The sequence below is a fragment of the Melopsittacus undulatus genome, chromosome 11, assembly GCF_012275295.1.
Source record: "Melopsittacus undulatus isolate bMelUnd1 chromosome 11, bMelUnd1.mat.Z, whole genome shotgun sequence".
Taxonomy (NCBI): domain Eukaryota; kingdom Metazoa; phylum Chordata; class Aves; order Psittaciformes; family Psittaculidae; genus Melopsittacus; species Melopsittacus undulatus.
The window spans coordinates 5,697,745-5,709,652 of NC_047537.1; the positions used below are offsets into that span (position 1 = coordinate 5,697,745).

The 11,908-nt window shown below is 43.1% G+C and overlaps 1 protein-coding gene across 1 annotated transcript; it reads right to left on the bottom strand.

The window, feature by feature from the left end:
- Window positions 1-538: 538 nt before the first annotated feature.
- Window positions 539-7,603, bottom strand: PHYHD1 (phytanoyl-CoA dioxygenase domain containing 1). Its single transcript, XM_005146217.3, has 11 exons — window positions 7,450-7,603; window positions 6,479-6,637; window positions 5,869-5,944; window positions 5,701-5,748; window positions 4,039-4,094; window positions 3,795-3,857; window positions 3,677-3,698; window positions 3,183-3,311; window positions 1,668-1,784; window positions 1,395-1,521; window positions 539-1,210 (listed from the first exon to the last, which is right to left on the bottom strand). The coding sequence occupies exons 1-11, from the start codon at window positions 7,579-7,581 to the stop codon at window positions 1,165-1,167; spliced, it is 975 nt and encodes a 324-aa protein (XP_005146274.2). The 5' UTR covers window positions 7,582-7,603; the 3' UTR covers window positions 539-1,164.
- Between the last annotated feature and the right edge of the window lie 4,305 nt (window positions 7,604-11,908).

The following is an 11,908-nucleotide window of genomic DNA, read 5'->3' on the forward strand; positions in this document are numbered from 1 at the left end:
AAAAATGCTTCTATCAACAAATTGAGTAAAGCCATTTAATTAAAATTGTAATTCCCATTTTATGGCCAAAAAAACCCATTCATTTTTATGTATTAAACACTTCTGTACCAACAATCTTAGTTCACCAAGCATCCATTAGAACAGAACACAGCAGCACATGCCCTCCCTGCCTTTCTGCTTCCCCTGAGAAGGATCCAAGCAGAAGATTTGCATTCCAGTATTCTTGTTTGAAGGATGACGTTAACTTCTGACACTTCTTTTATTCACTTTTGGGAACAGTTTTGTGGGAGTCCAACATACCTCACACAATAGTGTCCTGCAGTCCTAACCCTGAGACTGTGTCTTGAGTGAGAATAGGACTGGGGTGGAGTGAAAGCAGTCCTCTGGGCCAGCAAAATATGCCCCAGGATCTCATACTGTGTTTGTCCCTGCAATAAGCCAGGACTCAAACAGCTGAAAGGCAGCATTGACCAATATAACATCTCCCTGAGCTCTTGAGATTCTATATGGCTTTTCCTGAGGATGTCAAAAGATTCTTCAGAGTTGGTTTTGGTTAATAACACATAATTTCAACATGATTCTTTTAAGAACTGTAGGGTTTTTAATCAACACACCCAGAGATCCAACACTCAGCTACAGTTTACTAGGAATACTTAGAAGATTGATTATAGAAGCAGACTTCTTATTTCATTTTGCCCACAATAGGATTATTTTTAATCACTGTTATTCAAACAATAGGACAAAGACCTAAGGATAAAAATCAGCCGTCTTCACATGACACGTTCACCTGCATTGCTGGGATTGACACAGCAAAGAATTGCACTAGACAAGCTCTTGACCTCAACAGAAAGGAATACAGAGTGTCTGCAAGAAGAAATACTTAACTGGTCCCAGTCAAGGTGCAGTGGTCTTTAATGGTCTATTCTCAACACTGAAGAGGTTTCCTTACCAAAAGAACTGGGTGCCTATGCTTATACTAATAGGGCTCATACTGCAGTAGAAACTTGTCTAATGCAGGGGTATTTGGCCATGTCATGGTTCCTTGTTCTGAGAAGAGGATAAATTAATCTCAAGAGCTGACCTAGTGAAAGGTGTATTTAAAAGGAACGAATGATCAGAAAGGAATATTGATCAGCTATTGTCTCCAAAAGCCAATCACTAGCTTCAAGTGTAGAGCGATGGAAAAGGCAGTTCAGGAGTCGGCTGGAGCCTGGGAAGTAAGGAAGAGGTAAAAACAAAACTTCAGAGATTGTTCCAGTTCTGTGGATGTGAAATCAATGCTGAGATACTGCCAACAGAAACTATGACATGCAAAACCACCAGTAAGTTTATCCTGGCTGTTGCATTGAAAAAGCTCTAGTTTCCTCAGCTGCTTGTTGGGATGGTGACCTTACCAGTTCTCTTTGCTCCAGCTGGTGTCTTTGGCTTCCATCACATGGAAGGTGAATGCGTGGCGAGAAGACTCTGAGCTGTTCGGTTCACTCTTATGGACAACTTCACCGTGGATGAGAATGAGTCCTCCTGTTTGAAAGAAACATCTGTATTGCTCTTTTTCACATTGAGAGTGCTAACTTTAAAATACAAGGGAAGTTGCAAGTGTTAAAATACATTTTTAGCTCTCTTATTTCTTGAGCTGTAAAGCAGATGTGTTTGGGGGTTGTTTGTACCTTTACTTATAGGCAGAGGTGTGAACTGGTTGTCATCATAGGCTGGATCTGAACCTACAAACTCTACACACGTTGAGCTACCTGAAGCTGCACGGACCATTCTCCGGGTAATTCCTCCTGCAAATCCACAGAATGAGCAAACACACATAAAAATTAAACAGCTGGCTATATTCTGCCCAGCAAGGAACACTAGCTGTGGTTTCTCTTGGCAATGATAGGAACATTATCACAGTATATTCAGTCTTTTGCTTAGTAACTTGGGTGGGTTTTTTCATCAAGCAAAGATACAGAATTTTCCAGCTGTGGCAGAAACTGATGAAACAATTCCCTTTTTGCCTTTCTAGCTCTTTCTGTGCATTGCAACACAGCACTTTAAGAACATAAATAGTTATACACTTCAGCAAAGCCAACCTTTTGTCCATTTTTCTTTTCTGTAAGAGCATAAATTGCAATCAGAGCACAGTTGACTCCAGAATTTATGAGGGAGGAGTACCTTAAGGTTAAGAGCATTATGATTACTGAGTAAATGCTTAAGTGAGCAATAGTTTAAAGCTCATTAGTGTGCCCTAGAGGCAGTGAAAAACAGAAAACTGTGCTTATGATCCAACAGTGGTCACACACACAGAGCAACAACCACCAGTCACAACCACCAGTACACAAGTCTGTGCTGTCTGGTTTTGTGTGTGTTCCCCTAGGACACTGACTGTTCTCCAATGGCTTCGATGGTATCCAAGTGATCCTTGCATAGACTTGAAGGCTTTCCTTGTTCACTGAAATTCAGACCAATATTTGACAGTTGTGTGTGTGTAAGAGCATTTTTATCCCCATTACATAGGGTGTAAGGACTAAACAGTTTTGTAAGGGGGGACGGGGCAGAAAGAATGATTTCTCAGTGTATCCCTACTCTGGAGGGCAAAAGGAAGATTATTACCATTTGCAGTCCAGATCAAACTTGATGAACTACAATCAAAATTGAGGACAGAGCACCAACATATTGCAATGACCTGTTTTACTACAGGGAAAAAGCCCAGTAATGTAAAGAAGGTCTTAACCTAAAGTCTTAACATTCAGTGGCCTGGTAGGTGAAAAGATACAGGAGCCTCACCTTAACAGATTCTGGCTTAAATAAATGATCAGGATGACTCCTTCCTTTCCCAGTGCCCTGATTTCTTTGTTTCTGGGTTAGATATCAATTTAAAACTAAACAGTGTCAGGCACGTGCAGCACCCTTTTTTGACTAAAAAAATACTGTTATATTAGACTCATCTGGTGGACTAGTAGGCAAGAGCAAAGTGAAGCAGCTCATAACCTGCTGATAAACGTGGCTGTAGATTTGACAACAGCACAGGAGATCTTTGTCGTAAATAAAGTTGTTCTTTTGACAAACAAGGACATCATGTGCTTCTGCAGGCACTGTGCAATGCAGAGAACACAACACAGTCTGTGTCACTCTCCACTCTTTAGCAAGGAGATGGCATGTGTTTCCCAGCACACACCAAAGGCTACAACTCTTACTGGTGTGAGAGCCAGGAATGAACCACAAGCATCCATTCTCCTGCGTGGCATCCTCCAGGGCGATCCAGAACCCCAGGATCCTGCCCAGGGGCTCTGTGTACAGGAAGGTGGCATCCTGGTGTGGTGTCACTGCAACAAGAGACAGGCATTAGAGTCCTTTAATGCCTGAGGAATTCAGTGCCATTAGAAGGACAACAGGCTTGCATCCCCCTGAATTCTTGACCTACCCCTGCCCACCCATCTATCATACACATTAAGTCTATCATAGAAATACCACTTTTCAGCCTGTTGGAAATGTAAAAGTAGCTCTTTGTTCAAGTTGCATACAATGTGGAAACATTTCTGTAAAACATGGATGCTTTTTAATCACTGTAATAAGATTTGGACCACAAACCTCACAGGCTTAACCCTGATTCTGAGCATTTTTCCTAGTAATATTATTTTCCTAAAGCAGTATTATCTTCAGTGTGATATAGAGACAATACAACTCTTACCTTCACCACCAATGCCAGGTTGCTGCAAGGAAAGAAAGATGATGTGTGAAGAGTTTCACAGCTTCCCACCTAACAGGGTCTTACTTCTTGAGTGACAAGACAACTTGAATTACCATACCTTGAAGATATACATGCTTTGCACAACTACTGGTCTCTCAAGGCCTAATTTTCTTCCCAATTCCTGCAAGAAAACTTTCCAAGATTTACATTTGCTGTTTCCTGCACACTTTAAAGCCTTCTTCTTTCAAGATATTTACATTTTCTTTCACAGACAAAATTGCTATCCTTGGGAGTCGAGAAAATTCACTGCTCCATAATTTATTCCCCCTCCCAGACCATTCTAGTTAACAGTAACAGCTCACCTGCACCTTGGAGGAGTGGGTGACTTGCTTGAAGACAGGATCATAAGCATGTAAAGCTGAGGGGAAATAAAAGTCTCATACTGAAGATTTCATTAACTGAAGGGACTTGGCAGCTAACAGTGGATGTGTTGCAGGGCTGACAGCCAAGTGAGACAAAGTGCAGCCAGCAACTTTCATCCCTCCTAAGAGTTGTTATACATGGCTTATCACACCTAAGGTGGTATGACACTTGTAGAGTTCTACAATCTACTTTAAAGACCAAGGATATGATCACTCACTGGCCACAAACTGCAACCATCTAAGAATAGTATATAGCAGTGAATAAAACCTGAACGTTATGTGATTAAGCATTACATTATGCAAATTCTAACATGACAACTAGTATATATGACCCTGAGGGTGAATTCACCTTTTAAAAACACAGTTCTTAAAACCTACCAAAGAAAGTAATTACTATAAAAAAGAACTAAGGCTCAGCTTTGATGCCCTTTAACCCTTGTAGCTCACAGGTCAGAGCTGTTTGCATATAGATGCTTGTTACAGCCCAGCTGTGACAAAACCATCAAGCAAAACCTTGGGATCATGCCTCCATCTCATCCCAATCGTATTTGCCATAAGGACACAGAAGTGGGTCCAGCAGGGGCTGCTCCTGAGCAAGGGATGAGACCGGCCTCAATCAAATGCAGTCATTACAGAAAATAAGTCTAGAGAAGCCTTTTGAATGGTTAAGTTGCTGAGTCAGCATCTACAGTTGTTCTCAGTTCCCCTGGGGAAAAGCTGAAGTGTAAGAGAATGGCAGGGGCTGGGAAGGGGAGAGTGGTTTTTTCTGAGAAAACCACAGAACCAAGAACTCTCAGTGCTGAATTTCCAAGTTCAGTCACGTTTAATCTGTTTGTGCATTAGGAGATGCGTGAGTTCTGCTCTCATTTTCCAGGTACTGTTCGAAAACAAAAAGGGATCAGAACAGACGTTCAGTAGTAGGGAGAGAGGAAGTAGGTTAAACTGAAACCAGTAAGGGTAAAGAAAAGGTTCTGGTGACACCAAAGGAAGGAGGACAGCTTCAGCCTTGACAACCCACCACTGCACAGGACACAGAAGACAGTTTGATCTGTACTGAATGTGACAGTCTTAGTAAATCTTTTAGAGCAATGTCTTACATAAAAGAGACAAGGGCTGAAGTCCAAACTTTCACGTGTCAGTGACCCTGAGCTATGCACAGCTGAAAAATCTCTTAAAGGAGTTTTCCTGAAAAGGATCATAACAGGATATCTTTAAGTCTTTTGACAGCAGAGAGAGAGGGGCAACACAGAGAATTACAGAGACAGTGACAGAGTGATGTGGGGAAAAGCAGAGTGACATGCAGAAATCACACTGGAGAATTTAATGCAGAAATAGAGTAAAACAGCCCTGGGCTGCAAAGACAGGAGCTGCGTGGCAACAATGGTAAGAGGAGAGTGAAGTTTGTGGTGTTTGATGCAGTTGTTCCCAGGAGGCACAAAGAGGCAACAGAAGAACAGAAGAGGGAAGTCACTTCCATGCTCAGAAAGGTTTTAGCTCATATGGCCAGGGTTATTTATAGAGAGTAGGTCTGGAGAAAGCATCATATCTGAAAACCACTTCCCTCTTCTCTGTCCCTCTCAGAACCCCAACCTTTAAACATACCATGGCCAATCTTGCTGACAGATTTCTCCTTTGGAATCAGAAAGTTACCTATGAAACAAAAGTAGAATTTAACATTGTTTGCAGAGCAGGAATCATCCCTAGAGCTGGAGACTGGCCCCAAGCCCTCACTCCAGCTTGTGTTCCCTCCCTGTGGCTAACAGGGCTTACCTTTCTCATCCAAAACACCTTTCTCAAAGAAGAATCTAATCTTGTCTCCACTGGTTAGGAAATAATCCGAGCTACCCTGCCAGGGATGAGAGCCCAGTAAAGACAGTGTTCTTGTAAAAACACAAACAAGCCTTCGATCAAAGCATTTATACTCACCTGCATCTTCATCCCATCAAGATGCAGCATAAACAAAGCACAGTCAATAAGATCACTCATAAAAAGGCTTACCACAATGCTAAATGTCTTGGCATTGATTAGGACTTTACAATAACCTCTCACATAGAGGCTACCCTTGTTTTTCTTTTGCTGGCTGCCTGGAAAAGAGACTATTTTCTGTCAGCAAAACAAATACAAAGTGATCTGTGAGAGCTGCATGTGGCTACAGGGGCAGTAGTTGTGAGGGCTGGAAGCACACATCCTCCCCTCCTTTGCCATCCAGTAAGTTCATCACCAAATATATAGAAATCAGGAGAGTAAACGTCTCCCCCAGTGTTACATTCAGTTAGAAGAAGGAGTCCTGTTCCCCCACAGTGAATCCTGAGCAGCAGTTGGCCTCTTCCCTTCTTTTTTTCCAGTGCTCCAATGGGGACTGCCCTACCCTTCTCGGTACCTGTGCCTGGAGCTGCTCCTTTTCCTTGGTGGAGAACTCAGTGCGGCAGTGTGGTGGCACTTCCATCTCCGCTATGATTCTCTGAATCTGGTTCCTCATGCTGTCACACTCCTCTGTGGTAAAGAAATGCTCTAGGACAAGGAAGCCATCCTCATGGAACTGGAAGAGATGGGGTGACTACTTTCCTCCTGAGCGTACTGGAGAAGCAGCACAGAGCAAGAGAAAACAGTTCTGTCTCTTTGTTGTGCCTCAGCTCAGTGTGAAAACCAACCCAACTTCAGCCCTGCAGCTGCACAATATGCTTTTAAGTTTCAGTTTCAGGAGGGGTTTCTATTGTAAAAAAGATTGTTCACTACCAGATTCAGATTCTATAGAGTTAAGAACAACTTATCTCGGCTCCTCAGTTCACAAAGCAGAGAAGGCATCATGGCTAGAGCCATTGTGGTTTAAGATGTGTAGCCAGCAACTATTAACTTACAACACCTGCTAGCACGAACAGAGCAGTCACACCTGTATGCCAAATAAGATTCCTTTACAAGCTGGAAAGTATTGTTTTCTCTAAGGGAATAATCCCTGGGTAATTTCTCATGGTTGACTACACAGTGCCTTACAAAACAAAGTGAACTCTGTTGGCATTACTGTTTCTTTATATAGAATACCCTGGAGATTATCCTTTGACAGGCAGATTTCGAGTTCATGCCTGAGAGCTGAGCAGCAGACAGCAGGGCACAAGAGAGATTCCTCCAAGACCTCTGTGGGACAAGCTGCCCTCTGGAAGAGCCTGGATCCATGGCAGGGTCCTCACACATTCAAAGTGGATGTAATGCAAGAAGCTGAGAAGAATATAGTGTGTTTGTAAAGCAGATCTTTGCTAGACCTGACCACAGGTTAACTAGGAATGACCATATCTTACAGGTATTGTCATCTGCCTGCACTACAGACACGCTCCTTCCCCAGGGTGTTGTCCTTACCTTCTGGATCTGATGCTGGCTTACAAATGCCATCAGGGGCAGAGGCTCCCAGGATCCCACCAGCAAACCACAATACCACCAGGCTCTGCAGGGCTGACTCCCCGCCTCTTCACGTGATCCTTGTCCCAGCATGTGATAAAAGCAAGCACTGGGCAGCCAGGCTGTTGCGCAGCCAGCGGAGCTGCCTCTCAAGGAATTCTGTCCCATCTCCGACTGTTCCTGGTGGGGACTTTTGGGGTTGCAGAGTTTTGCTTTGGCTCTTGGTGCTGACATGAAGTGCAAACAGATTTTGCTCAGATGCAATCATAAACTTGATTCACTTCTTAACTCCAAAGGGGAATCATTTAACAAATACAGCAGTTACAATGGTAAATACAGTGGTAAAATAACATAAAGGAGGTAAAATAAGATTCAAGTGGGATGAAAAGAGTTAAAAGGCTTTAACCACATTTAAAGTAGCAATTCAGGCTCCTTACAGAGTCCTTTTTTGCTCGGCCAGGGAGTCCTGCCTGCGCTTAAGCATGCTGAACCTAAGAGGGATTCCAGCAAGCCAAGAGATGACAAGTGTCAGCCCAAAGGGTGTTAAAGAGCTCTGACTGAGGGTCTGACGGCACTCTCAGGGGATATCTCTGCTATCTTCACTCACAGCCGCTCTCTGGCCATTTACACCTTCACTTGCTCAGTTCACTCTCCTGCAGCTCCAAATGTGCATGTAAATCAGTAAACCCAAAGCCACAGCTCAAACCAGAGAAAACGCAGAAGTTAGGTTTAAAACGCAGAGGGAAGAGCAGATGCCAGCCCAGCGGTGGCGCTCCCCACCAACACATCCTTCCCATGGCACAGGAATCCATGGGGAGGATTTTTCTCTCCAGAGAAAAGTACCTTTGGCTTTTGCAGGAAATGCAAAAAAACCCCATTATTTAAGCAGCACTCCACAATACAATAACATCATGGGGGCAGGTTTAGGCATCACTCGTCTAGCCAGAAGAAAACACAGCAAAATGGAGTGCAAAATGCACATGGGAAGGTGTTTACTTCCAAATACATTTGCAAGCACCTGAAAATCCATCTTAGAGATGTTGCTCGAAAAAAACAATTCTCTCTTCTGTGAGGGTAACAGCTCCAGATAAAAATCCCTCAATATCTTGTTCAAGTATTTATCCTTCACACACACACACCCCCTGGAAGGGGAATTCAGTGTTTTCACTGGAAAAGCTCTGGTTTTGAGCATGTACAGTCTGTTCCCAAGCTTTTCTCTGCACACAAGAGGATATGAATTGGGTAGTTTAAAAGACAACATTTTGCCAGGGACTTTGATCACCAGGCTACAAACGTGGAAAGGACACAAACAGCTTCCTCCTCCTTCCTGTTAACAGACTCCCACCAACTCATGGAGCCAAAATGGTTTTTTGGGAAGACATGTAACCAGTGGAAAAGAACCCTGCCTGTAAGTCAGTTTGGTGAGCACCCACCTCACCCCTTACTGGGATGTAGCAACCCTGGGGAAACATGCCTTCTACACACACTCCCGTGCCACTCCTTGGTCCCTCTTCTTTACCTCTGTCATTCATCATGTACTTCTCATGCCCTGGCATTTCTTTTTCCAGCAATTTAGCACGTCATCTTCTCCACTCCCCAGCTTACACACACGATGATTTCAGAAGCTGATTCAGCTCACATGCAGTGACAACCACAGCTTTCCTGTTCTATGGATTGCTTTGAGCAAATCAAACAGCAGATTGCAGCATGCAATGCAGCAAGTACCAGAAAACAACTGACTACATACACCAGGAAAGGCAACCCATTTCAGTTACAGGAACACTCATCAGTGTTTGTCCTTAGGAGTCCTCCAGATCTTCACACAACTCCATACATGTTCCTATTTTGAGGCTCAGAATTACATTTTCAGCAAGAGGAAAACCACCCCCACCATATAATGCCCAAAAAAAGTCAAAGCAAAGGATGTCACCTTTGTAAATACCTTCTCTTCCAGTAAGTTCAAACAAGGAAGGTAGAAAATTCTTGGACAAAGCTAGGAAATGGCCCCTTTTTCCTTCCCCTTGGAGAGCTCTTTTGCAGACCAGTTAAACAACATTTTCGCCTGCCAGCTCCACAAGAAAACTGCACTTCGAGCAAAATCCATTTGAGGCTGACAAAGCCCATCCCATGTCTGTATGAAAGGTACAGGAGCCAGTGACACGTGGAACATGGACAACCCTGCAGCAAAGCGCAAGTGTTCCAAATACCCTTTTGACTAATACCCTAATTTCCTCCTCAGTAAGTGTTCTTATTGACACCACTTGGAGCCAAGCCAGCTTGCCAGTTCAGGCAGCTCAGCACTCTCACTGAAACTGCTGCTGCTGGAGCTGCCAGGGTTATTAGGTGAGGAAAACTTTCAGTTAAGTTTCTTGTCACCTCTCCTGAAGCCTTTGATACCATTGGCAACAAGGGACAGAACACTAAATGAGAAACAAGGAGCACGGGAACTATAATTAGTATTTAATTGTGATAAATAGCTTATTAGTATTTAAAATTGCATAGATACTTGAATGCTTTTGGGTTTCCTTCACGTTATCAGAAGCCTCAGAAATGCAGTAATTTTCCATCAAGAGAATTCTCACTTCCATCCACAGGTAAAACCAAGACAGCTACTTAAAAAAGTCAGCAAGGTAAAAAGCTTACCATGAATAGGAATAGAGGGCTTTACCAGAACAAACCTAAGTATAGTTCCAGCTGCCCCTATTGCATCTTTACTCTATGCTTTTTAGTAAGCTACATAGAAAATTTGGAATTATCAGTGTTAAAAGTCTTTTTGCAACAACAACAGATGAGTTCTTCACCCTTGTACTCCTTCCCTATCACTGTATTTAAGCCCTGCAAAAACCAGTGTTCTTTGATGATACCTTTCATTCTTTCCTTTTGCTCAGCTACTCAAAGAGGTGGTAAATCCTTTGCTGAAAGGAACTGCAGTCCAAGTGAGCCTTAGATGACAAAAAGCATTTTGTCCTTTCCTTTCTTGGTACAGTCCTGTCAAGCATTTCATTAAAACACATCAGTGCAGCATCACAGACCACCACCTTCCACCCATCTCACAGCCTGCTCACACTTTTTGTCCCTGAAGTGGGGCCAATGTCACTGTGGTCAAGTAGTCTCAGACAAAGGAAACACGTGAAGCCAAAACACAAGAGACATACCTTTGCATACAGTCAATGAGCTGCACAGAAACTCAAAACTGCCTTTGAAAGTTAAAGGCTGATTCTCTGTACCACATCATGGACATGCTCAATCAGGAAAGATGCTCTCTGCCAGCATTTTCAGTTGAAGTAGTGCGTGGGGGTAGGCAGACAGCTAGGAAACACTCTTAAGTAATTTGTTACCAGTAGTTGGCTGAAGACAATTTTTATGGCAACAGGCAGTTTTCTCCATTGATTTCAGTCCCTCTCCCTTTCCTAAGGAAGAAGAGCACAATATGCATTTCAAAAACCCAACTGAGCTTCTATAGGACTTCAGACAACACTCAAAAGTATCTTACATTGGGCAACATGAACTGTTTTAGCCATTTGTTAAAGTGATGGTGAAATATGTAAGGCAGTCCAGGCTTGTCACTGAGCAGGACCTCCTGCTGCGCATCTACTTTCTGCTGATTCATAAAGGAACATTATAATCCACAAGGACTCATACAATGAGTAAAAACACCCAACAATCCTACAGAATAGCTGGAATTATTAACATGTCTTCTGAAAGGCAAGATCATGGAAAGACAAATGCCTTTGCAGATAGAAAACTTAAAAGAAAGCAGACATAAAAGGAAAATGCAAATGAAAAAGTAAAACTTTTATTCTGTTAAAGTGTCCAGTCTTACAAGTCTTTCAGAGAACACAATAGCAGCCTTCAGTGCTCAAGGTGGAGGTGCTGTTGATCAGCTGCCCAAACAATCCCACACACAAAGTGAATGTCATGATTCTGAAATGTTACATCAAGTTGCGGGTCTCGGATGCCAAACCACAACCCTGCTCATGCATTTACAAAATGGGAGTGAACAATGTTTAAGCCATGAGTAGTGTCTTAAATGGACACATTTGTCAGCTATAGAAGATGACTCAGGCTCATTAGCCCCCTTCTCATTAAGTCTCCTCTAGAAATATTTCCCCTTTGTTCAATAAAATTCCTTTAAAGGAGACTGAGAGGGAGGAAGTGAAGGGCAAGCCCAGAAATCCTAAGTTAAGCCTTTCTTTGTGTGAATTCACCTTTGCTGCTGGGGGTCCAGCAATTAAAGTACAGCTACTTTTGAAACAGGATTTCATGGCAGAGATACCTGGAGGATTTCATGCTGCAGAAGCATTTAAGACTAACCTGCCACTGCAGCTGGAGGGATGAAGGGAGATAGGTCTGAGTCAAGCCATACTCTAGTGCAGACCCCAGCTCTGCTTCAAGCCCTGTAAGAATGCAGGTAGGACAG

Coding starts and splice junctions, on each gene's coding strand:
- PHYHD1 (XM_005146217.3), bottom strand. CDS start 7,581: ATGCTGGGACAAGGATCACGTGAAGAGGCGGGGAGTCAGCCCTGCAGA. Junction 1,785..3,182: donor CATTCCTGGCTCTCACACCA/GTAAGAGTTGTA, acceptor GTGGATTTGCAG/GAGGAATTACCCGGAGAATG. Junction 1,522..1,667: donor ACCTCTGCCTATAAGTAAAG/GTACAAACAACC, acceptor TCTTTCAAACAG/GAGGACTCATTCTCATCCAC.